At 35.5% G+C, this 26,753-nt stretch overlaps 1 protein-coding gene across 1 annotated transcript; it reads left to right on the top strand.

Moving 5' to 3' along the window:
* Positions 1-386: 386 nt before the first annotated feature.
* LOC150103605 (protein singles bar-like) lies at positions 387-21,548 on the top strand. The gene is made up of 4 exons (XM_090398237.1): positions 387-623; positions 7,853-8,044; positions 14,508-14,642; positions 21,362-21,548. The coding sequence occupies exons 1-4, from the start codon at positions 582-584 to the stop codon at positions 21,428-21,430; spliced, it is 438 nt and encodes a 145-aa protein (XP_090254363.1). The 5' UTR covers positions 387-581; the 3' UTR covers positions 21,431-21,548.
* Positions 21,549-26,753: the final 5,205 nt, after the last annotated feature.

The following is a 26,753-nucleotide window of genomic DNA, read 5'->3' as shown; positions in this document are numbered from 1 at the left end:
CCACCTTTGCTGTGAGCTTCCCAGTGTTGTACTACCTTACCGAAGATATTTTCAAACTTTGTTTGCTCACACTTGGATAAAGGATTAAACTAAATTTATTATAATATTTTTTTCATGTTTAATTTCTTTTTAATTTTTACCATATTTTTGATATTTTATCCAAACAAGTATGTGTACACTGTACTTACAATGTATATTTCGAAAGTTGCAACACCCCTAAGATTTCAAACCACGAAACGCCACTGCCTTTGCAAGCGCTCTGATATCAACAACAAGGAATAAGTCGATTGGGCAAAAGGCGTGACGTCATGAGCCAGATATAAAAATCCATTGTGAAAAGAGTGATAATTGTAATCTATGTTCGGGTTTATCTGCTGCATTGACATCCACTTTTGTGGTTGCTGCTGTGAGTGAAACAACATTCTCTGGGTATCAGCGATAACACTTTGATATGTCGTAGATCCCTCCCCTCCGAAACGTGCTTAAAAAGGCAGTCATTTTACATCTGTGATAGTATCCATTACCAGACCGAGTCCATACTTATCTTAGGTTAAGTTCCGAATTAAAAGGTGATTAAAAATATGGCTTCAGTTCCAGAAATACTAATAAAAGTAGTACAAACGGTAAGACCCATTTAATTATTTGCTATGAAAATGTCTAAGTAATCTATCGATAATACCTGTATCGAGTATAAAGTATTTCGTATTTGGTTGAGCACAAGTGTAAATCAATACTACTTTAATTACTAAGATAATAAACCAAAAGGCTATTTTACCGGCGAATTTGTTGATTGAAAGGGAGATGAAAAATCCGGTTCTATTTTATAGCCGGGTCCGAAATTCGGATCGAAATCCATCGAGTTTCATGCCGAAAAAACTATCGGCAGGCCCAAGTGTAAATGATCACTTGGGTAGTACAACACCAGGGCAACTCCATGCAAAGGTAGAGCAAGATCCGTCACTAACTTTAATATTCTCTCATAATGTAAAACCCAGCTTCTAAGAGATTAAGAGATGTATATATATATTGTTTTACATTATGAGAAGAGGTCACTATATATATATATATATATATATTTGAGGTTTCATCAGTGAGTAGGTAGACCTGGAATATCATCAAGGTTTCCTTATAGTCCTTATAAGGACTGGCTTAAAGGGGCGAAGCAAGAATGCTTTTCATCTTCCCCGTTATCTGTAGAGGATAGTGCAGGGATAGGGTGCTATTGAGCTCTGATCATGGCAGGAGAGTAACAGCAATAGCCGAGTCTCAGTTAGTACTTCATTGGCTACAGCATTACCATCCATTACCCTCCAAGGGTATTAATCACCGCATATCCATCATCAAGGTTTTCTTAAAGTTCTTAAAAGAACTGGGCGATGGACTGAGTCCTTGACTCTTTATCCCGTCATCTGAATGAAGTAAATCTCTGTGGATGGAGTGTTATTGAGCTAAAAAGCTCTAGTCATGGCTGGGTAACGGCAATAGCCGAGCCTCAGTTAAAACTTCATTAGCTACAGCATTGCCATTTGTTACCCTGATTAGTAAGTAAAGGGTAAAATCTCAAAAAATCGGACGATCTCTAGGCCACTCCATAGTGGGCGAAAGACCGTCCATATCTCAGCGTTGGTTCCACTCAGTGACGGGCTCCCCGATCACTGAGCAGAACCGCTCAAAATCCGAGGAAAGTAATTCACCGGCAAGAACCCCTCAGCGGGCCGTGCCGGAGAACACCTTCCCCGGAGACTCAAAGTGCTCCCTTAAGGCAAAAACCCCAAGGGAGCGAACTCAAAAACTCATCACCCAGGATAACAGCAACAGCCGAACCTCAGTTTACTTCCTTGGTTCAGCATTGCTAATTGTTACCCTGGAAGTCCTAAAAAGGACTATTCGGTTCTCATCAAGGTTTTTAAGTGAACATGAACTTACATACCTCTACTATCGAATTGCCAAAGTGGTGTACTCCTATATTGTTAATTATTATTAATTGCTAAGATAATAAAACAAAAGGTTATTTTACCGGCGAATTTGTTAATTGAAAGGGGGATGAAAAATACCGTTCTATTCTATAGCCGGGTATTATTTTTATTTTTATTTTGGGTTTTATTTTTTATTTCTATTTTATTTTTCGGCATGAAACTCTATGGAATTCGATCCGAGTTTCAGACCCGGCTATAAAATAGAACGGGATTTTTCATCCCCGTTTCAATCAACAAATTCGCCGGTAAAATAACCTTTTGTTTTATTATCTTAGTAATTAATAATAATTAACAATATAGGAGTACACCACTTTGGCAATTTGATAGTAGAGGTATGTAAGTTCATGTTCACTTAAAAACCTTGATGATATTCCAGGTCTAGCTACTCACTGATGAGACCTCAAAAAAGGTTGAAACCGGTCTGGGTAGTGACCTCTTCTCATAATGTAAAACAATATATATATATATATATATATATATATATATATATATATATATATATATATATATATATATATATATATATATATATATATATATATATATATATATATATATATATATATATATATATATATATATATATATATATATATAATATATATATATATATATATATATATATATATAATAAATTTTTTAACTTGGGGATATTGTATAACCAAGTAATTTTATAAACTTGGCTATTTTAACTCCTAATCCCAAGTATGCAAATAATTAAGTTTGCGCCTGAAACAAAGTTCAAGTCTAAAGATGGTACAACACCAGGGCAACTCATTGTAAAGGTGGGTAAAGCTCTGATCACTATTCTTAGTATTTTCCCATAATGTAAAACACATCTCACTAGAAGATGTATACTACAATGCATTATGGGTGTGGTCACTACCCAGACCGGTTTCAACCTTTTTTGAGGTCTCCTCAGTGATCAAATCTTTATCCACCTTTACAATGAGTTGCCCTGGTGTTGTACCATCTTTAGACTTGAACTTTGTTTCAGGCGCAAACTTAATTATTTGCATACTTGGGATTAGGAGTTAAAATAGCCAAGTTTATAAAATTACTTGGTTATACAATATCCCCAAGTTAAAAAATTTATTATATATATATATATATATATATATATTGTTTTACATTATGAGAAGAGGTCACTACCCAGACCGGTTTCAACCTTTTTTGAGGTCTCCTCAGTGAGTAGCTAGACCCTAAATATACAATATCCCGAAGTTAAAAAATTTATTACATCTATATCTCCTCCAGAGATTTTTATTAAAAATAAAAACACCTTGTTGCAACTTCTATAGGTAAAGTTGATAAGGCTCCGTATTACTATAACCTTGGTATTTAGGGTCTAGCTACTCACTGAGGAGACCTCAGAAAAGGTTGAAACCGGTCTGGGTAGTGACCCCATCCATAATGCATTGCAGTATACATCTTCTAGTGAGATGTGCTTTACATTATGGGAAAATACTAAGAATAGTGATCAGAGTTCACCCACCTTTACAATGAGTTGCGCTGGTGTTGTACCATCTTTAGACTTGAACTTTGTTTCAGGCGCAAACTTAATTATTTGCATACTTGGGATTAGGAGTTAAAATAGCCAAGTTTATAAAATTACTTGGTTATCCTAATATATATATCTTAGAAGCTGGGTTTTACGTTATGTGAGAATATTAAAGTTAGTGACGGAGCTTGCTCCACCTTTGCAAGGAGTTGCCCTGGTGTTGTACTGCCTAAGTGATCATTTACACTTGGGCCCGCCGATAGTTTTTTCGGCATGAAACTCGATGGATTTCGATCCGTGTTTCGAACCCGGCTATAAAATAGAACGGGATTTTTCATCCCCCTTTCAATTAAATACTACTTTTAAATAATTTATTAATGATAGTCATTTATTTTTTTTAAATGTTAATGCATTATATAAGTTATTTAAAATTAAGAACTTACTTTTGAACTTTACTAAAAATATATTTTTTAAAATTCTTTAAGAACAGAATATACCTTCAGTGCTTTCCAGCTGAAGCTGGATTAGCAGTGTCTTCTACGGTGGTGGAAGAATTTTTCATCCCGTAATCAGACAAATTTGGCAGATCAACACGTAATTTACATAAAAGGAATACTTATAGGCATAGAACTAACCACCTTATCTTAAAATTATGGGTACAATATCCAAGGGTATTTGGATGATCGTAGGTGCTTAAGTGCCTGTTGAAACCACTGATGATGATGATGATGATGATGATGATTTATCGACCACCTATCCATGAACGAGTATGCAAGAAACATGCAGTCCTTTCATAATTACAAGATAAGTAAAAAGGCCTGTGTAAATAACGTTTGCAACCACAGCGCTAGGCCTCTTGAAGAAAGCCGTTTACAGTTCGAATCTAATAGAAGAACTTATTCTAACCTTTTCTTCGACCATTTCCCGACTTAGTCGATCTCGAGCAAGGGAAAGTGCGTTTTCGTTTTTTTTCTCCTGAAAACTCGGGTTTTATCGTCCTGTAAACTCAAGAAAATCGACCGTAGAAACCTTACTCTTTCAAATAAATAATATACTGTGCTAGGGATCGAAACTACAAGATGGCGGACTTCTTTGCCACTCTTCATCGGATGCCGCTTAAAATTAGCGACAGTCTCGGGCCAATTATCTCTGATCGGGTACCTGTGGAGATTGACTTGCCACTTAGTCTCCAAAAGTTAGGGCTAACACGGCTTCGTCTGCTCCCTAAAGGGAATAAAAGGAGTTAGCGGATTTATTTATTTATTTTTATAAAAAGCAAATAATATTTTAACAACTCGTTTCGTAATATAAAATAAAAATATTAGTTAATTTAATAATAAAAGTATTATGAATTATTATAATTAAAGCAATAAAGATTATTTAGGCGTATTAGCATGTAATGTAATAGCTTGGCAATGTGAACTAATTCAAAGATATTTATTATAATGTATCTTAAGTTTAAGTATTGCTCAAAGAATCTTTCGAATAGATTCTGCAGGGTTTTTAGACATTCTGTTAAATGGCGAGATATCCAGTTTATAATGATGATATTGAGCTTGCATCCTTTCCACTGCTGGGTCAAGGTCTCTCTTACATTGCGGGAAGATTGCCCTGAGCGTGATCTGAACCAGCAGACTGTTGGTGGGACAGAAGCAGATATGCTAATCACTCGGTTCACCAGTTTATAACAACGGTGGAAATTTAAAAATAAGTTGGACTAACTACACGTAATAAAATTCATACAGAAATGCAGAGATACAAAACCAGAATACAAGCACAAACAAACATTATAATTCGCTACCCCATGTATCATTCTAAAATGCTCGGAAACAAACAGAACTAAAATAGAAAGATTTAAAGCAATTAGTGTTACCTATTGTTTTATTTGGAGCGAAAACCTGGGGGAAAATAATAAAAACTTACAAATAATTGAAAATAGAGTCATTAGGGGAAAGAAGTCTTTGGACCTGAAAGACAACGGGATAGAAAACAAAATCAAAGGCTATACTAACTGTATAGATTCCTTCTATTAACTGATGAACTCAAAGCTTGCAGACTGAGATGGCTTAGAAAGAATGGCTGATGAGGAGATAGCGAATGGCTAAACAAGAGCTCAAGATGAGCCCAATGAAAGGTAATCTATTGAAAGACCATCCCGATGTTGAGAGAATAACAACCGAAAAGACGTGGCTGGGACGGGAATTCTCGATTGAACTGGAAGAGTGGAGTAAGTTGGCAGTTTTATATGAATCCCACCCATGATAGGTTGTAAAGCTATTGTACATCATGAGCAGGTTAAAGATTAGATAGGTAACAGAGCTGGGCCAAACGATGAATATGTCCTCGACGTATTTGAATCAATCTTTAGATTCAGTAACTACAATGGAATCAGTTTAATGGTTTTTCTTCCTCAAACTCCAGTCTAATTGGTCAACAATAGCATACCCAAAAGAATTTGCTATTTTTAAAGAAAATTTCCAAGTACAGCATATAGAATCGACTCCCATGGTGAGCATGTAATAATCTATTTAAATTCTTACAATAATTAATATCAGTTATTTATTAAAATATTTTATTATGGTCAGTCATTCATCGTTTAACTCATCATGCAAGAAAAGATACAGAAAAGAATACTTATGAACATTCAGGAACCACCTTTGTTTTTCTTTTATTCAAATGGCTGGAGGGCAGATGTTAAATTTAACATAGAATTAAATTTAAAATATTAAATTAAATTTAATATTAAATTTTATATTCAATCATTCGAATTTCATATTTGGTAACATCCAAAATTTGAAAACCCATCTCAATTCCTATTTTAATCAGACCATCTACAAGGACACAATAAGAGTCAAGGTTGTTGTTGTTCTGTTTTGTAACAACTCTCCTTGGCTGGATGAAGAATCTGGTTGGAATGGATTCATTTTTATTAATAGTTCCGATTCACAATCCCCATTAAAGTATGTTGGAGAAATACGTGGGTTGAGACGATAAGGGCTCATCTATAAATTACGAAATAACACTGTTTTTTTTTTTTTTTGCATTTGACGAATCCCTTCTCGTCATTTAATAAAGAGGGGTAACGTGATGCGCTTGAGATCTACTGTCAGAAAAAAAAAAAAAAAAAAAAAAAAAAAAACCCTGCCTCTCTTTCCCGATCAATCTATTATGTAAATTATATGCTTAACAACAGGATTACAATCGTAGAATTTAGGAGAGATGTTTTAATGAAATATCTCAAAATTGGGAATATTTTAAAGTAAGGATACTGAAATTTTTATAGAGGGAGCAATTGTTGAGGAGAGAATATCGTCTAGTGAAACTTAATATTGTCCCAATCTAAACTATCATAGGTATGAAAATAAAGTTTTTTTTTTTTTTTTTGAGAGAGAGAAAATAAGATATTTGACCTTTTATCATTAGTTAAATTAGCCATATCCATTATGCAATGTTTTACATAATATTAATAGCATAAATATTTTAAATGACCGCTCATTTGGAACCACTCCTAAGCAACGAAGGTTAGGGATGCATCACATCTGTAAATTGCGTAAATTGCAAATTTATACTGCTTATATAAAACATCGAATGTAATGTAATGTAAGATAAATTATTCCATCTCAGAATACAAGTTTAGTTTTGGATTCCATTATTCCAAATGTTCTATAAATAATAATAATAATAATAATAATAATAATAATAATAATAATAATAATAATTTTTAATACTTTATTATGTCTTGCATACATATAATAATTACATTATAAAATTATAGAAATTAAGAAAAATATAAAAATTACATTTTTTTTTTCATATAAATTACATACATTATATGAACACAACTTTGCATAACAAATACTTTCTCGTACATAAAGTTTTTTTAAATAATAATAACAATAACTGTTTATAACGTATATTATTATAATATTCATAATGATGATTATTACAGATGTTTTTAATTATTAATTAAAATTTTTTTAAAAAATTTTTTAACATTTTATTATTTCTCATTTGTAATAATAACAATTAATAATAGTAATAATTACAATTATTATTTCTCATTAATTTTCATTTATATATATTTTTTACTTTTTACCTTTAAAGTTTGAGAAAGAGTGATTATTCATAAATTTCTGCATCTGCTTATAAGGATTACTTGTAGATGAGCAAGGCAAGTTAATAATAATAATAATAATAATAATAATAATAATAATAATAATAATAATAATAATAATAATAATAATGAGTTCAACGTCTGCTGATAGATGGCGTTATTTTCAGCTTATCATTATTACTGTTTATAATCTCTGTATAATTTCATAGTCTGTAGGCTAAACAGTTTTTATTTTAAATTCAAAGTATGATTTTACAACAGATTTTGAACGTCATCTGCTTTTCGCTCATTGTACACTATTCAAAAACCGGTGTATCAATATATGCACTAGGATTGAGCGATGTTGATACAGGCTTTTTGCTGATGTCATACGGCTGTATGATGACCACTGCGCTGTTGCTTTTCTGCTATATTGCTCACGAGTCTTCTAGCATGCTGCCCAAAACATTATTCGTAAGTATTAAAATGTTTATATTTTATGGTGTATTTATTAATCGATTTTTTTTTAAAACTTGGGCAACCTGAATATTTATTAATTGTCATATGACGATAGATTTTGAAAATAAGCATAGATTTGCCTTCATTTTGAAATGCGCTGCCTAGAACTATGAGAGGAATATCCATTTAAGTAATATTCCTTATTTTTAGTATTTTATATAAATAAATAAGGATACTATATATATCTATATAAAAACCCTCTAAATTATCAATTTTTATTATATGTTTTCTTTAAAACTCTAAATTATTATACACACCTTTTTCACTTTTGTACCAAAATATTAGAATAAAATTTTCACAATGTAACAATTTTGATTTTGACCATGGGACAAGCTCTCTAAGGTTCTTCCAGTTCACATCGGTCCTCCCCCTGTCATTCGTAAAAAAAAAGAAATAGATCAAGCTGTAAACAATTTAACTAGGCGAATCAACACAGCAATAGCATCAATCAATCAATCAAACCACTGTCTTCCACGCTCCTAACTGGATCCCAGAAGAGATAATGGACCTGATTAGGGCCAGAAAGCGATATCACAACACCAGAGCCCCGCAGGACAAAGCAACCTTGAACACTTTGAACAGACAGGTTCGAGAAGCCCTCCAGGTCCACAGGAACTCCAAATGGGAAACCAAACTGAAGGAAATCAACCCAGAAGATAACTCCTTGTGGAAGTTTGTAAAATCTCTTCGTACCAAAAGACAACCACTTCCCCCTTTAAAGACCAATCTTGGAGTTGCACACACAGATGAAGAAAAAGTAGAAGCCCTAATTGACAATCTGGAAAATCAATGCAGCCCATCTTATGCAAACTTAAATATCAATCTTATTTACAAGGTTCATCGTAAAGTTAGAAATGCACTAAGTCAGCCTAAGGATGATTCAGAAACCATCACCCCGACATCTCCAACAGAAATAATAAATATCATTTCCCATCTGAAGAAAAAAAAGGCCCCCGGCCCTGACGGCATTATCAATAGAATAATAAAGCTACTCCCACGGAAAGCCATAATTCATCTAGTTAATATTACCAATTCCATTTTAAGATTCCAGTACTTTCCCTCTGATTGGAAAATCACGGACATTATACCTCTGAAAAAGCCGGGTAATAACCCACAACTTCCCCAAAGCTACAGGCCCATCAGTCTTCTTTCCTGTCTTGGCAAAGTAATAGAAAAGGTCATCCTATCAAGACTACAATCAGCAGTGAACCAACAGAAAATAATCCCAAATGAGCAATTTGGGTTTCGCAAGGCTCACAAAACGGTGCAACAAATTCACCGACTAACAGAACATATCACTCATGGCTTTAACTGGCACCTTCATACTGCTGCTGTATTTTTGGATGTTGCCAAGGCCTTTGATAAGGTCTGGCATCAAGGTCTTATCTTCAAACTAATTGAAAACAATATCCCAATTAAACTAGTGAAACTCATATATTCATATATCAATGAAAGATACATGCAAGTAAAACTCAACGGAATTGTTTCTTCAAGGCGCAAAATCCTGGCGGGAGTACCTCAAGGTTCTCTTCTGGCCCCAATACTTTTCACAACTTATATGGCAGATATTCCTCTCAACCCAAGAACAACTACTACGGCCCTTTATGCCGACGACACCGCTATTCTAGCTAGATCGCTCAGCCCTCACCTGGCAATCACTAGACTTCAAGGAAGTATCAATGAGCTAGCAAACTGGTTCACCAACTGGAGGATTCAAGTGAACCCCCTCAAAAGCTCAGCCATAATGTTTTCAAGAAGAAAGATCTGCAACAAAGAAGATATCCTGCTCTCTGGTCAAAAGATCCCATGGCATTCAGAGACCAAATATCTTGGGTTATTGATGGACAAGAAACTCCTTTTCAACAAACACATCAATCTCATTTGTTCCAAATCTTCCAAAGTCATAGCTCAGCTCTACCCATTGATCAACCGCACGAGCAAATTGAACCTACATAATAAATTGCTTCTTTACCGGATGGTAATACGTCCAGTCATTACCTACGCCTCACCAGCATGGAGTCACACTTCAAGATCAAACATTTCAAAATTACAGAGAATCCAAAACAAATGCCTTAGGATGATCCTGGATGCACCGTGGTTCATCAGAAATTCACAAATTCACAGAGAAACCGGCACTCCATACATCTCCTCCCTTCTTCGTGATCTTGCAGAAAAATTCTTTGTGAAGTCAAGTTCACATTCAAACCCACTAATCGGGCAAGCTGTCAATTACAATGAGACTGATTACTACAAACACAAAAGACCGAAGGCTATTCTTCTCTCAACCGATCATAGCTAACACTACTGCCCTCAGATGGCGAGCTTAATTGCTCACAAATCTCCATTCCCAAACAACTCTCATTACAGATAAAGGGGGATATGAAAAGCACCAGTGCTTCACCCATTCTGTCAGTAATGTTAATGGTTAATGGTAAACAATTTTGCAAGAAAAATCCTTTTTAGAACTTTTCTTGGTAACAAATGGACTTCCAGGGTAACAAATGGCAATGCTTTAGCCAATGAAGTTTTAACTGAGGCTCAGCTATTGCTGTTACCCTCCTGCCATGATCAGAGCTTTAATAGCTCAATAACATCTTATTCCTACACTGACTCTATAGATAACGGGGAAGATGAAAAGCATTCTTGCTTCACCCCTTTAAGCCAGTCGTTATAAGGATATAAGGACTAACAATTTTGCATTTTCAGAATGACTGGATGTATATGACAAACTCTTGGAGGGTAATGGATGGCAATGCTGTAGCCAATGAAGTTCTAACTGAGGCTCGGCTATTGTTGTTACTGTATCCCAGGGAGTAACAACTCCCTGGGATACAGTAACAATATCAACTCAAATTCTCGAATCTCTGCATCCCAGGGAGTAACAACTCCCTGGGATGCAGAGATTCGAGAGTTTTTGGTTCGCTCTCTTAAGGTTTTTGCCTTAAGGGAGCAATTTGAGTCTCTGGGGAAAGTGTTTTCTGGCACGGCCCGGTGAGGGACTTTGTCGATGAATGCTTTTCTTCGGAATAGAATATGAGCGGTTCTGTTTGGTGGTGGAAGGAAGGCCATCACTGAGTGGAACTTTCCGAAATTTCGCTCCCGTTGAGGGAGGGGGGCTTAGATCTCTGGGTTTGCATTTTGAGTCTCCAGGGAGGATGTTCTTTGGCACGGCCCGGTGTGGGGCTGTGTCGGTGGATGCTTTTCCCTGGAATATGAGCGGTTCTGCTCGGCGGTGGGGAAGTCCGTCACTAAGTAGAGCCAACGCTGAGTTGGATGGTCTTTCGACCACTATGGAGTGGTCTAGGGATCGTCCTAATTTTTAGAGATGGCTTTACTTATTCAGTAGCCAATGAAGTTTTAACTTCATTGGCTACTGACCACAGCTTATAGTTCGAAAACACCCAATCCACAGATTTTCTTCTACAGATAACCGGGAATATGAAAAGCATTCTTGCTTCACCCATCTAGCCAAAAAAAAAAAAAAAAAAAAAGACTGTAATAATCCCAAAATGAGCAATTTGGTTTTCGCAAGGCTCACAGCACAGTTCAACAAATTCACCGATTAACAGAACACATCATCCATGGTTTGGTTTCAACTAGCACCTCCACACTGCTGTTGTGTTATTGGACGTTGCCAAGGCCTTTGATAAAGTCGGGCATCGATACGTTTTCGAAAACAACATCCCAATTAAGCTAGTAAAACTTATTAACTCATACCTTAGCGAAAGATACGTACAAGTAAAGCTTAACGGAATTGTTTCATCAAGGCGCAGAATTCTAGCTGGTGTACCTCAAGGTTCCCTTCTGACCCCACTATTGTTCGCAATTTACGTATCAGACATCCCTCTAAATTCAAGAACAACCATTACGGCCCTTTATGCCCACGACTATTCTAGCAAGGCCTCTCAGCCCTCGCCAGGCAATCAGTTGACTCCAAGTAAGTATCAATGCGCTAGAAAACTGGTTCACCAACTGGAGGATTCAAGTTAACTCTCCCCCCCCCCTCAAAGGCTCAGCCATGGTATTCCCTAGAAAAAAGGTCTGCACTAAAGATGACATCCTGCTCTCTGGTCAAAAGATCCCATGCCAATCAGAGACTAAATATCTTGGGGTACTACTGGATAAAAAAACTCCTTTTTAGCAAGTACATCAATCTCATTGCTCTAAGATATCCAAAGTAACAACTCAACTCTGCCCAATGATCAACCGCAAGAATAAACTGAACTTACAAACAAATTACTACTTTACCGGACGGTTATACGTCCAGTTATTACCTACGCCTCACCAGCATGGAGTCACATTTCACAATTAAACATTTCAAAACTACAAAGGATCCAAAATAAATATGCCTAAGGATGATTCTAGATGCCCAATGGGTTATCAGAAATTCACAGATTCATCGAGAAACCGACATTCGCAGAAAAATTCTTTGTCAAGTCAAACTCTCATTCAAACCAGCTGATCATACAAGCTGTGAATTAAAATGAAACAGAGTACTACAAATACAAAAGACCAAAGGCTATTCTACTCCCAACTGATCATAACTAATACAACTGTCCCCAGAGAGCAATCGTAAATCTCACAAAACTCCCTTTCCTTATATATATAAGGAAAGGGAGTTTATATATATATATATATATATATATATATATATATATATATATATATATATATATATATATATATATATATATATATATATATATATATATATATATATATATATACAGGGTGTTCGGGATAAATTTGACATATTTATAATTAATTATATTTTCCCGTAAGTTACATGTATTAACACACACTTCTCTTCATTTAAAAGTTTGGACCCTTCTTCATTCACATACAAGATGTCAGAAAGGATGGATAGCTGGAACCCACCTGAATCATGGAAGAGAATAACTTGTATCATGATGATTCGTGCCCGCCATCAAAATAAGGATATTACGACTGCTGCCCAATGCTCCCTGAATACAGTAAAAACAATCAGGCATGAACTAGAGACTTGCAATGGTGACTACGAGGATGTAGCAAGAAGAAAGATCCCTAGCAGACGATCTGATTGCGTTCGTACAGCAGAATTCCTCGCAAATCTGCAGGAACAGGTGTTGAAGAACCCTGGCATTGGAATTCGGGCTTTGTTCGTGGAGTTGCTAACTGTAGTCAAGCCCTGGATAACAAGGGTAGGCAATGGTAGGCCGTATGTATGGCAGCAGGATTCGGCCCCTTGCCACACCTCTGGGAAAAGTCAAAAATGGTTGTCTGAAAATTTCTACGACTTCACCAGTCCAAATGTTTGGCCTCCAAACTCCCCAGACCTTAACCCCATGGATTATTTTGTATGGGGCGCAGTTGAAAAAGACACCAATCGCACTTCCAGTAATACAAAAGCCCAGTTAATGGATAAAATTAAAACAGTTTTTGCGGCCCTTCCCAGGGAGACTGTAGCATCAGCTTGTTCGAGGTTCCGAAGCAGAATTGAAGCTGTGATCGATGCTAATGGTGGTTATTTTGAGTAAATCTTGTTGATAGTATTGTAATTAACTCTGCCTGTAATGTTTTTTTGTCAATTCATTAAATTTAATAGATACAAAGAAGATTTTCTTTTTCCTTACGAAACTGTCAAATTTATCCCGAACACCCTGTATATATATATAAATCCTTTGATAAATATTTGTAATATTAAAATTCTTAGGTAATGTTTTTTTGTTGTTGTTTTGTTCTTTTATATGAATATGACTTTTTTTAGTGAGGCTCTACCTCCTAGCCAACATCTAGTGTAGTATCTGTTCTTTGATGTCTGAAATAACACATGCTACACTAGATATTGGCCGTCTCTTACTTGATTGGGTGGAAGTCAGCACAAAAGCCAAATTATAGACTCGTTTAAGATTGTCTACATATTCTCCATCCTTTGAGTAAAGAGAATGTTGAAAATAAACGCTGACTTTATGTTGAATTTTTTCTTGACAATTATTCATAAGACTATAACACTTTTCAAAAACTTTTATCAGATCATTAAACATCAAAGAAATGAACTTTCATAACAATTACGTCATGAGTCATCACGAATAAATCACGTTAACGAGACACGCACATTGTCACGCATAATACCAATTTTTTGTATGATTTAGAACCATCGGTTATAACCTAGTCTGTAACCTTCATTTTGTGCTTACTGATTTGTATTCCCTGAGGATGCCAATAGAAACAGATTGGCGAAACATGTAGGAGGATAAAAATAAAGCTACTTGATAAAGATTTTATAAAAAAGTGTAATAGTCTTATAAACGCTGACTTTATTTTAATTGGAATAAAATAAATATTTTTGTGGATGTTCTTTTATCATCCTGTGTACTCCATGAATTTCGATTTAAATATGTGGTATGAAAATCTTAATCAATTTCTTTTCTCTCCCCAGGAACTGTTATATACTGTACTTTGTTGCTTACTCTACTTCTGCTTGAGTATTTCTTTGCTTGCTCTCACTGTGCACAGATACAAAGACAGTATTGTAGTAAATAAATCATTTTACCATTCAAGGCTTGCTGCTGGGGTAAGTAGATGAAACTTTTCATTTTGTGTGTGTGTGTGTGTGTGTGTGTGTGTGTGTGTGTGTGTGTGTGTGTGTGTGTGTGTGTGTGTGTGTGTGTGTGTGTGTGTGTGTGTGTGTGTGTGTGTGTGTGTGTGTGTGTGTGTGTGTGTGTGTGTGTGTGTGTTGTTGATAGTCGCGTACTCATTCAAAGTCCATACTTTCATGACGAATCTTCTTTTTTAATAATCCACACAAGAACAGCTAATATGGCTCAATATTTTAATCAACTGACCAACAATAAAGTTCTGGAGATTTGAAAGAAGTTATAGGAAGAAAGTGACACAGGAGAATAGAACATAACGAAAGAATGCAAATAAAAATCAGTCCACCAGAGATGAGTCTTCTTCTTCTTCTTCTGTCTACCAGAGAAGAAGTCCTAAACTTTCTAACAGAAAATAGTGAATCACTAAAAGATGGCATCAGCAAATTAGCAGGAAAAAGCAACTTTGATTGTAGAAACACCGTCAGGTGTCATCGTTTGGAAGACCCACAAATACAAGAAAGTCACTTTCAACTTTGAAAGTGACTTGCGACAAGCACATCTGAACTAATAACAGCGATTAATGACAAGTTCAAGGACACTTTCTCCCCAATCGCGCATGCGTGCTTGACCTGACTCCACATTCGCCCAAACAGATCAAGGAGCATTTTTGAAGACAACTTGAAGTAATCCGTCAAAGCTTCTGCTCTCTCACCAAATTCTTTCTTCTATGTATCAATGACCTACTTCAGTTGACCTCCAACCCAGTACACAGTTTTGCAGATGACAGCATATTAATGACTCATCTCTTACCAACTCACTCTCCCCACTTTTGCACAGACGTTTGGTTTCTGCAATATGTGTATTCTACAAATATTTCCATGGGAAATGTTCATCTGAAATAGCATCAATAATTCACCCACTTAGTACTAAGCTCGTTGGAATACGTGCAGCTGCTTCTCAACATCCCTTCATAGTGCATCTTGGAACCAACAGAACAGGTTTCTTTTCCTCCTCCTTCATCCCTGCTACTGTTGTATTGTGGAACAGTCTTCCCTTCATGAGGCATTTCCCGAGGAATACAACATGCAGGCTTTTAAATCAAATATAAACAAGTTTCTCCTTTCCCAACCCACTACCCACTACTTATAAAAGACAGGATCAGGTCTGTTTTTTTCTATACCGTAAAAAAATGAAGTCGACTAGCAACAAAAACCTCAGATTTAACACAAAAATACGCCAGTGGGTATCAAAATACATAATTTAACTCTGTGTTAAATGCCCGTACATCAAAGTTCAAAGCAATTATACAGAAATATTATACAAAAATTTCCAACAAAGAGACTATGGGTTCGAATCCCGTTGTTTATTCTCGAGACCAAAAAGTTGTTTTGGGCCTCGAAAATAAACTCAAAAATACGCTATATATGTTTTCTATCTTCTGTGAGTGTGATCACATAATCAACTGATTTTTGGTTATTTTAAAAATCTTTTTTTTTTTTTTTTTTTTTTTTTTTTTTTGCGAGTCTAAACTCAGTTTTGGATTAAAATATTGCTCTTCCTCCAAGTCTTTTTGTTTCCCGATGTTGTCTAGGCCGCGAAAACAAAAACAATAGTAGCAGTGTGAATTGTATGTTTTCTACACCATCTGGTTTCTTCATAATCAAGTAAAAGACAATAAAGCACAGAAAAATACCTCATTTATGCCAAACGGTGTTTACAACTAGTTATTACATAATAAAGGAGAGAGTTTATGGTCATATAAATTGTTAGGCACATGCAGCAGACATCTGCCAGACCAAACCCTCAATTTTGCATATCCCAAGGACGACCGCCCTCTTTCAAGGACATTCAGGAAATTATGTTTGCCCTAATCCTTGTTTCTACATGAGATTCATTTACTAACTTGTCAACAATCATGAGAAAGGTTTTGTAATCTGTATTGTTATTCACGGGCTTAATCTTTTAGTCACGTTAAGCTAAAAATTTAAATACTTCCTTGTTTTCATGTTGCATTTTAGTCAAGAAGAACAATAATCCATATTCTCTGATAGCGTGAATTCCAGTTTGGTCCACCTTGGTACAAGATGCTTTATTAATTTTGTGCCCCTATACTGGAAAAACAGGGTCTCGTTCCAGATCCTACTTCGCATGTCAAAGAAATAAATGACTTATTAGTATTCCTATTATATTCTTAATATATTATGGAATATACAATAAAGCCGAATATTTGTATTTAGAGAAGATATTTATTTAATATTTCATTTAAAACATTACAACTATCAATTTGTATTGTTTACTTTTATACATAAATATACATTTTAAACAGAATAACTATACCAATTTTTACAATATTTAATATGCAGTATTTTTCCAATACTTAAACCGCAAGATGGCGCTGCTTTTTTATTTATCAGTCATCTTTACTTTGTTCGTTTGGTTGAAATCGTTTCCTTTTTGCAATATTCAAATACTGACTTCGTTTATGATTTTAATTTGAATATAATTTAATATAAAATGAAAGATACAGTTGAAATTATGATAGCTTTAATTAATGTCAAAATATCGGTTAACTGACACCTATTGATAAATAAGTAATGATTAGAAGATAATAATATTAATTATTATTAGCCTTCCAGTAGGATATACACGCCAGTAAATGTAAGTACTAATATCAAATATGTCTGAGGTCAGCTTTATGTTTGTACCCAAAGAATTCGGGGGAGGGGGGGGGGAAGGAACTAATCTACCTGAGAGCTGGATGATGAAATAATAAATAAATAAGCAAGGAACAGCAAGTAAACCATATACTAAGGTTTGAGTATATTCACTCATCTATCTTCTCATTCATTTATTCCTTCACTTTTTTTAATTTTTTTTAGATGTTAATGTTTTCCACGCATATTTATACACAGACACGCAGCAGTACCGAGTTCAATACTACTAAATTATACAACCATTATAAATATTCTAATACCGTCTCTAAAGATACATAATTCAATACTTCTATAACTGCTGGGTGAAGGCAATTTCACATGTTTTTCTACCCTAAAATTAAAATTTAAAAAAAATAATAATAATAAAATTACATTTCTTATACTCTTCGTCTGAGTTAACTGAAAAGAGAACGTGGCTAGAGAGAGCGCTGGCTCTAGTCCTGTTATAGGAGATATCTCTACGGTGTTCATCCAAACGTAGAAGGATGGATTTAGCAGTCTGCCCATAGTATGGCTTTCCACAATCACACAAAATCTTGTACACTCCTGGAAACTGAGTAGGAAGATGTTTCTGTTTATGTTTGCTAAGTAATGAACGAAGTTTTGGAAGCGTAGTGAAGCTAGTTTTGAATTTAAATTTCTTGAGAATCTTGGCCAGTTTTGGTGAAAGAGAGCTGATGTAAGGCAAGGAGATGAAGGCTCTTGGGGAAGAGGGATCTTCAGAAGTAGTTGAGTGCCAGGGGGGGGAAGAAATTTGTCAATTTTCTTTGGAGAGAAACCATTATTAATAAAAGTTTTTTTAAGAAAAAGGAGTTGATTTTCAATTTCTGTTTCTTCTGTATGTAATGATTTGGCTCGGTGAGCTAAGGTGGAAATAATACCACATTTTTGTGGCGATAGTGATGGCAGGAAGCATGAAGGTATCTGTCAGTATGAGTAGGCTTTTTAAAAATTGAGATTTTAATGCTCTCAGCACATCTGGTAAGTTTCAGGTCTAAAAAGGGAAGACAGTCATCCGATTCCAGTTCGAGGGTGAAAGAGATTTTTTCATGGCACTTGTTTAGGTGGTCCAAAAATAAATAGAGGTTATTGACACCGTCTTCCCAGATGAGGAAAATATCATCAATGTAGCGGTACCAGACTTTTGGTTTAAAGTGAAAGGAGTTAATGGCTTTTTCTTCAAAATCGTTGAGAAATATATCCGCGAGAATCGGAGAGAGTGGGCTGCCCATAGCCAGACCTGAGTTTTGTAAGTAGATCTTATTATCATATTTGAAGTATCCTGACTTTATGCAATGGGAGAGAAGAGCAAAGATTTTTTTTTTGATAATTTGTTCTTGAGAAGATCGAGGACTTCTTGACCAGGTACATTTGTAAAGAGAGAAACAATATCAAACTGGCCATTAAATCTGTTTTATTAAGTTTGATGTCCTTGATTTTAGAAACAAAATCTGCAGAGTTTTTAATATGTGAAGAGGAAATTCCAGAAAGATTTCTTAGAAAACTCGCGAGGTATTTGGAGAGATTATAAGTAGGAGAGTGTGTGCCCTCAACTGTAGGTCTGAGTGGGCAGTTAGTTTTGTGAATCTTGGGGAGACCATACAGATTAATGGTTTGCTGATTTAGTAAAATTAGCAAACCATATTATAATTTCTATTAATTGATGTTATAAAATTTTTAATGGTTGAAATTTGATGTCTAGATAGGTGTTATATATTATTAGTTAGTATTGTATCTGGCAATCTAATTAAATATTTTATTAGATATTTCCTACCCTGTTTGGGGACCGCTGGACCATGTACGGAGATGGTACCAGAATGGTACTAAACAATATGTAAAACACTAACGAAATTTGTTACAGATGGAGTTCGGGTGCTTCAGCTTAGCCCAAAGCAGCTGTTTTGGAAACTTTTCGATTTCTTTGGTTTTGAGACGCTTCATCCGGGCACAAATGAAGAGGTGCTCTTTACGAATATCAAAAACAGCTGGGGACAACCTTTTCACCGGGATTTGGCTTGGTGAATCGCTTAAGGCGACCCCCGGTGAAACAAGTGAAATCACGATATCGCCCCCCCGACCTTTTGCGAAGTATTGCATTCTATGTAACTGAAACTGTAGGGAACCTCTTCTACCAGTGCAGCACATTTAGCGAAATGCTTAGGACCCCGTTGCTCACTTTCGATGACGGGGTACTATTGCAATTTCCCACACTGGTGAGAAAAAATAAAAAAATACCTGATTTTTTTCATGAATGTTATAAAATATCACATATGGAAAATATGTAAAAAACATCTCCTCACAGAGGAAGACAGAATCTGCCATCGAATTAGGAACTGCTTCTCCGCCTATCTCCCTCGATTTCTTGAGCAGGAAAAATACTTCTTGGGCGAAGAACGGTTCCTAAGGAGATGGTGTGGTCTACCATCCATATGTGAGATTACACAGGGAAGAATTCAAGTGTGCATAGATTTGTAACATATATGGGCAGGAAAGTCAACATTGAGGTGGTCCTGAGCCATTTTAGGGCGGGATCTCCCCAATTTGTTCACTTGTTTATGTTGTTTTTATCCGTTTATTAGGTTTCACCTGATTTTTATAGTATTCTTAATGTTGTTTTTGTCGGTTTACTCATGTTAGGTTTTAAGTGTATTTTTCCTTTTTTGGGACTTTTCCTTTCATGAGTGAAAACGGCCGTTTTAGAAGTATTCGGTGGGCGAACAGCTAAACCTGAGGTCAACTGAGTCCTCTTCTCTCTCTCTCTCTCTCTCTCTCTCTCTCTCTCTCTCTCTCTCTCTCTCTCTCTCTCTCTCTCTCTCTCTTTCTGCTGAATCTCAGCGTCACTTTTATGATCAAAAGGCCAATGACTTGAACAAATAAATTTTTATTTGTTAGTATCTGTTGATGTGTTTGCGATTTTGTTTTCGCAGTTTTTTTTCAAGCTGAGATTACATTCTGAAAGTTCCATTTACGGCCGAAGCAACTCAGGCTATGAGGCATTTTGGATGTGAAGGAGTGTTTTGCAGAAAGTATATCAGATTTGCATACCCAGAAGTTAGGAAGACGTACCACGTTGGATAGATTAGCATCATCAAGCAGGAACTGAAGAAAAATAAAAAGTTGTTGAGAACATATAAACATATACAGCAAACTCGTGGAGAGTACAAAAGCCCAGAGTGTCCAGTAGGGTAAGGAAGGCCAAAACAGATTATGAGACGAAGCAAGACGAGAAGGCCAAAGAGATCTTTCTCTATTTAGCGAATAGAAGGAAGAATTAAGTACAGGAATCATTTAACCGTATTGCTCTCTCCTCTCAGAATCAAGCATTTTAGGGTACATTTGGGATTTATTTAGCGTGATATGTAGCAAGGTGACTTGAGGTGTTTACTAAAGAAATAAAATCAATGGAGAAAACGTTAGCCAACACGCATCTTCCGTTAGGATATTCTCACAGACTATATTCTAATAGAGATTCCGATAGCATAAAAGCTGTCAAAGATATGGGCAGGAGTAACGACACAACCCAGTCTCTCTCATTTTCTCCCCAACTTTCCCTGTGGAGAACATTTAGACAGTGAAGAAGAATTGATAGCAGCGATTTTAATAGCGTGAGGATGGATAAAGTTGGAGAAAATCTATCCCAGGGAATCCTGTGCAAAGAAACGAAGGAAGTATAGGAACATTTGCATGTCCGGGGAAATAGTCAAATGTGTTTAGGTCTGAATTTCCTGGTGAGAAATCTTTTTAGTGCTTACGCAGAGTTTAAGATAGTGGCTGGAATTAAATTCTTGAGTGTAGAATGAATCTCAGTTTTTTCCTTAATTGCAAAGATACTGCTACAGTACTCTAAATGTCATCTCATTAATGATATTACATTATATAATGATGGTGTTTAATGCTAAATATTGTATTTGTAATGGCAAAACATTGCTTTCGATTTTTTTTATGTATTTAACATCCTTATTTCATTCCTTTCATTTCTTTAGGGTCTTGGTTTCCTCAATTCTATAGCTTACGCTATTGGCGCTGTGTTCTGCTACAAGTCCTTCCGATAATAAAAGAGACTGCTAATTGCCAACATGAAACATGATATCTTTGCTTTTAAAATGTAACTTTTATATAAAACTCTTATAAAAGTATTATTGTGGTGTTATTAAAGTAAGGAGCGTTTTATTTGGTTGTTTGTCAGCTCATTCTTAAAGTGAAAAAATGTGTCAAAAATAATAAATAATAATAATAACTTGGATATAATAGTATATCCAAGTTAGAATATTTTATTTTAAAAATACCTTTTAATGATTTATCAAAACTTAACAAGTAATGTGTGCTGTTCTCACTTGTTCTCGATTATGAGTAAATATCACTTTGAACTATACATAAAAATATTTTATTAATTTGTGCTAGAATAATGCTAATATAAACATTAATATATTAATTAATAGATTAATGCTAATAAGAAAAATTGATATTATTTTTCAATATGTGTAAAATTTTAAGAATTACTTGAACAATTCTGTACTTTATTTTATACTTTCTCGCGTTGGGATTCTAACCAGGTTGACTTATTAATGCAATCTTTTGCTTATAATAATAATAATAAGCAGAAGATACACATTAATTTTTGTATTTTCTTTAATTATGATAATTGTGAAGTTCACTCGCTAGTTTAATGTGTAGGTTATCAGCATACATGGAACTGAACGTATTCGTTGAAAAATATCATTATTTCAGTTGCAGCCATTCACATTAACAGCAAAGAAAGATACGAATAGTTTTTTGAACTCAAGAATCGCATGGACACGCCCGTAGGTTGCGACTTAACTAAACAGTTTCACGAATTTGTTTTTCCCCCACCCTCCAGTAACGGAGTGGAGGGGAAAACTAGTTTTAGTTCATGATTTGATAATGTTTTAATTACAAAATAAGGACAGTTGCATTTACAGCAGTGGTCGACAACATGCCAGTTTGTATGGTAAATGAAACTTCTATTATTTATTTCGGAAATGGTGTGACACAGCTTCCTTCTCATTATGCTGTTTAATTAGGCCAAAGTTTTGTTGTTAATTTCAATGAATTCATCCAGTTTACAACGGCCTTATAATGAATTACTGAATCCACTCATTGTCCGGCCATCGACTACCAGAGATGGACAATGGAACTGGGAATGCGAACGCCGTGGAGAATTATCATTATTATTCTGCAGGTATCTCCATGGAATCGGAAGACTCATCGTGGGAGATCCATCATTCACACACTAGACATCGTGGGAGTGAATATTTTCTACGAGATTATTAACGATAACAAAACATATAGACATTTATGTTTTGTTATCGTTAATTAATTTGTTGCTTTTTATGGTATTTTTTCCCTTTTGTTTGATGGCGAAGTGACGTCAATGTGTTCTTTACAATCAAGCACGAAAAAAAAAAAAAAAAAAAACGAGAACTGCCCTATTCGTATAAGTCGTGATTTCTGCACGATGCTCTTATTACAGTCAATACAGGTAAACAAGTATGACTCAAAACAACCTCAAAGCAACCAAGTTTCAGTCTCTAGGACAGAATAAAATTCGTCTTAGGCAACCTAAGAGCCAAATTATGATTCACCCCACTAAAGATGAATAATCACAATTTTAAGCTAACAAAAAAAAAAAAAAAATTAAAACCTACAAACAGTTCTTTAAAGGGAGACATGAGTAGGTATTCTACAAAAATTTGCAGTCCGTTCTTATTATTCATGAAATCTGCGCTTGGTTTCTCGAATTCTGGTAACAGCGCGTGTTATTCTATCTAAAAATAGCACACGAAGTTATTAAATGGGTTGTAACAAAAACAAGCGAAGTGCGTCACGTGAAGCAAGGTGAATCTAACTGTGCGAATTTTGCAGTGATTCATACCCAACGCTGATACGCAATATGCGTAGCTTTATCATTTATCCTTGCTATCATACTATGCGTTTATACGTGTTATTAGTTAATCCAGCAAATTACGGTACACATATAACACAACGTAGGTCTAAATTTTTCACTGACTGCATTTAGCACGCGAATAACCTGTGGAATAAAAGTAATATTTGACTTATAAGGAGAGTAGGGCATTATTCTTGTAATAAGAGTACTAGGCTCGCTACAATACTTGTTCTAAGAATGCACTATGTCTTAAATGCATTTGGTTAAGTCAACAGGTTTAGCCATAAATCCTTCTCATTGTCTTAATTGATTACTATTAGAAGAACTTCCATAACCAAAAAAAAAAAAAAAATGAAATTAACTTTATACCTTATCACCATATCTTTGGTGAAATACCGAATACTTTGGAGAATAACATCATCATCATCAATTCCTGCCATGTTCCCTCAAGGAATGTACAGGATGTTATGATAATAATGATAGTACTACATGAAAATTTTACATCATAACTAACTTCCTATCTACAATTTTCCTCCAAATCAGTCTGTTACTTGTCAAGACTCCAACATTATCAGATCTTATATTTCTATCGTCTAAGGCACTTTGTACCGTATCAATCCACCTATATCTTGGTCTTCCTCTGGGTCGTTAGCAGAGAACACTTGTTTTGCTAATCTTTCCTCTCCCATTCTATTTAAGTGACCATACCATCTGAGATTAGCTCTGCTAACGCATTCCTGGATGCTGACAATGTCAAGTTCTTTCCTAATATCCTCATTTTTAATATGATATTGCCATTGATGCCATCTCTTCACGCCTCTAATCTTTCTCAGAACTCGCATATCTGCGGTCTCTAGTCTTTGGTCAAGTGTTTTACTTCTGATCCAGCACTCGGATCCATAAGTTAAAACTGGTTTGAACACTGTCTTGTATACAGCTTTAGTATTCTGACTAATTTCTCTCTTATTCCATATGAATTTATTCAATTGACTTCCCACCATACCAGCTTTGTTGATTCTGTTGTCTATTTCTATATTTAGTTTACCATCTTCAGTAAAAATTGTGCCTAAGTAGCTGAAATGTTTTACTTGTTCCACAGGTTCTCCGTTCACAATGCAGTTGACATTTTCAACAATTCTACCTATTTTCATTGTCTGTGTCTTTTTATTGCTGACCTTCATACAATATCTATTACAACAGTTATTCAATTTAGTCAGGGAATTTGGCAAACTTGTAGCAGATTTATTTAGAAGTATAACATCATCCGCATAAAGCAAAGAACCGAGATTAACACCTCCAATTTTGACAAATATCAGGTTTATTTCTTTTATAATGTGATCGATACAGATAATGAATAACAGATGGGATAATGTACATCATTGTCTGACACCAGATTTAACATTAAACCACCTCCCTTTTGTTTGTTGTTATGTTCCATCGAGTCGTTTTCGACTCCTGGGGACTCCATGAACATACACTCTCCACTCAGATCAGTCCTTGGTCATATCGTTCAGAATTTCCAAGCGCATTCCAGTTGCTTCTTTAACTCCATCCACCCATCTAATTCTTGGTCTTCCTCTTCTCCTGCTTCCATCAACTTTAGCAAGCATCATCATCTTCTCCAGACTGTCATTTGCTCGCATAATATGTCCGAAGGATGGCAATTTTGCTTGATGATCATAGCTTCGAGGAAGCAATCTTGCTTTATTCTGTCTCTCACTGATTTATTTGTTTGCTTTGCAGGCCATGGTATTCTTAGTAAGCGTCTCCAAATCCATCATTCAAATGCATCTATCTTCCTTCTTTCACTCTTTCTCAGGGTCAATTTTCACATACCATTGCTTTCACGATTCTGATTTTTGTTGCGAGGCTGATATCTTTATCTTTAAATCTTTAAAGATCTTGCTTAAATTTGTCATCGCTTTCTTTCCGAGTAATAATCTTCTTCTAACTTCTTCAATACAATAACCATCTTGATCAATTTGGGATCCTAGGAACACAAAATTGTTAACTGCTTCCATTTTCTCCCCATCTACTTCAAAATCATTAAGTTCACTTTTGCCATAACTTTTGTCTTTTTGAGGTTAAGTTTAAGACCATATTTAGCACTTTCTTCTTTAACTTTCATAATAAGTTCCTCCAAATCTTCTTTGCGTTCTACTAGCAAGTTGGTATCATCTGCATACCTCAAATTATTAATATTTCTTCCACCAATTTTAATTCCAACTGAAGACTCCTCCAGCCCTGCCATTCTTAAAATGTATTCGCTGTACAAGTTAAACAGGCGCAGAGATAAAATACATTCTTGTCGCACCCCTTTACCCATCGTGAAATACTCAGTTTCTCTAAGATCTGTTCAGACAGTAGCTTCTTGTTCATAATAAAGATTCCTCAGAAGGATAATGAAATGCTCTGGGACTCCCATTGTTCTTAAAATATTCCACAGTTTCACATGATCTACAGAGTCAAAATCCTTGCTATAGTCAAGGAAACAAAGCTAAACACTCTTTTGATATTCGTGTGCTCTTTCTATTATCCATCTCACATTAGCAATTTGATCTCTTGTTCCTCTGCCTTTTCGAAATCCTGCCTGTTCATCTGGCATTCTCTCTTCATGAATGGTTCCAGTCTTTTCTGAATGACCTTAAGTACGACTTTACTTGCTTTGAATTGTTTTGAATCTGTTCTGTAAAGAGGTAGGCATTCAAAAATCCGGCCATCGATAATCCGGTTCCTTCAGATCTCCAGCATGGATTTCGGAGCGCTCATTTTCAAATTTACCGCGTTGGCGCGCCATTGTTTTCTGTTTATGTTTATGTTTTGATGGCGCTGTAGTCGATAAGCATTGCGATAACCTGCTTATTCCTTCTCATTTTATCATTTATTTGCTGCTGTATAGCCCCATTATGGATTCAGCAAAGAAAGGAGAGGTGGCGTAAAACGCAAACGTCGTGCGTTGTCGCTCGCAGAGAGAGTGGAAGTGCTAAAAAAAACTTGATAGCGGCGTATCTGTGCGAACCATTTTTGAAACATACGACATTAATGAAGATATTAAAAAACATAAAAAAACTGTTAAAGTTCTTTTCTGACAGTGTATTAAAAAAAAGCAAATGTTTGTAAGGAAGTCAATGAGGGAGGGAAAAAGTTCAGAACTGGATCAAGTTCTCATCCTGGTTTAATTTTCGTGTAAGTGAAGGTGTGGAAATTTCTGGGTGATTTATTAAAAGGAAGAAGCCAAAATGTTTCATGAAGAGCTGGGATTGCAACACAAGTGTGAATATTCAGAAGGTTGGCTGCATCGTTTCAAGTCGCGACATGGCTTACAGTTTCGTGCCGTGTGTGGGGGGAAAAGGTTCAGCAGACAAAGATGCTGCTAATGCATGTGTAGATGAATTTGCAAAGTTAGTTAGTGATAAAGATTTAAGTCCTGAACAAGTGTACAATGGCTCTACAGATAGTGATGAAGATGA

The sequence above is a fragment of the Typopeltis vanoorti genome, chromosome 9 (genome assembly GCF_054136105.1).
Source record: "Typopeltis vanoorti isolate ZY-2024b chromosome 9, IOZ_Tvanoo_1.0, whole genome shotgun sequence".
Taxonomy (NCBI): Eukaryota; Metazoa; Arthropoda; class Arachnida; order Uropygi; family Thelyphonidae; genus Typopeltis; species Typopeltis vanoorti.
Note: the sequence above shows the minus strand (reverse complement) of the source record. Positions and strands in the feature narration are given on the sequence as shown.

Bases quoted from the DNA above. Each gene is read 5' to 3' on its own strand.
- LOC150103605 (XM_090398237.1), top strand. From the start codon at position 582: ATGGCTTCAGTTCCAGAAATACTAATAAAAGTAGTACAAACG. The intron at 624-7,852 runs GTAAGACCCATT...ATTTTACAACAG, and splicing joins TAATAAAAGTAGTACAAACG to ATTTTGAACGTCATCTGCTT. The intron at 14,643-21,361 runs GTAAGTAGATGA...TCATTTCTTTAG, and splicing joins ATTCAAGGCTTGCTGCTGGG to GGTCTTGGTTTCCTCAATTC.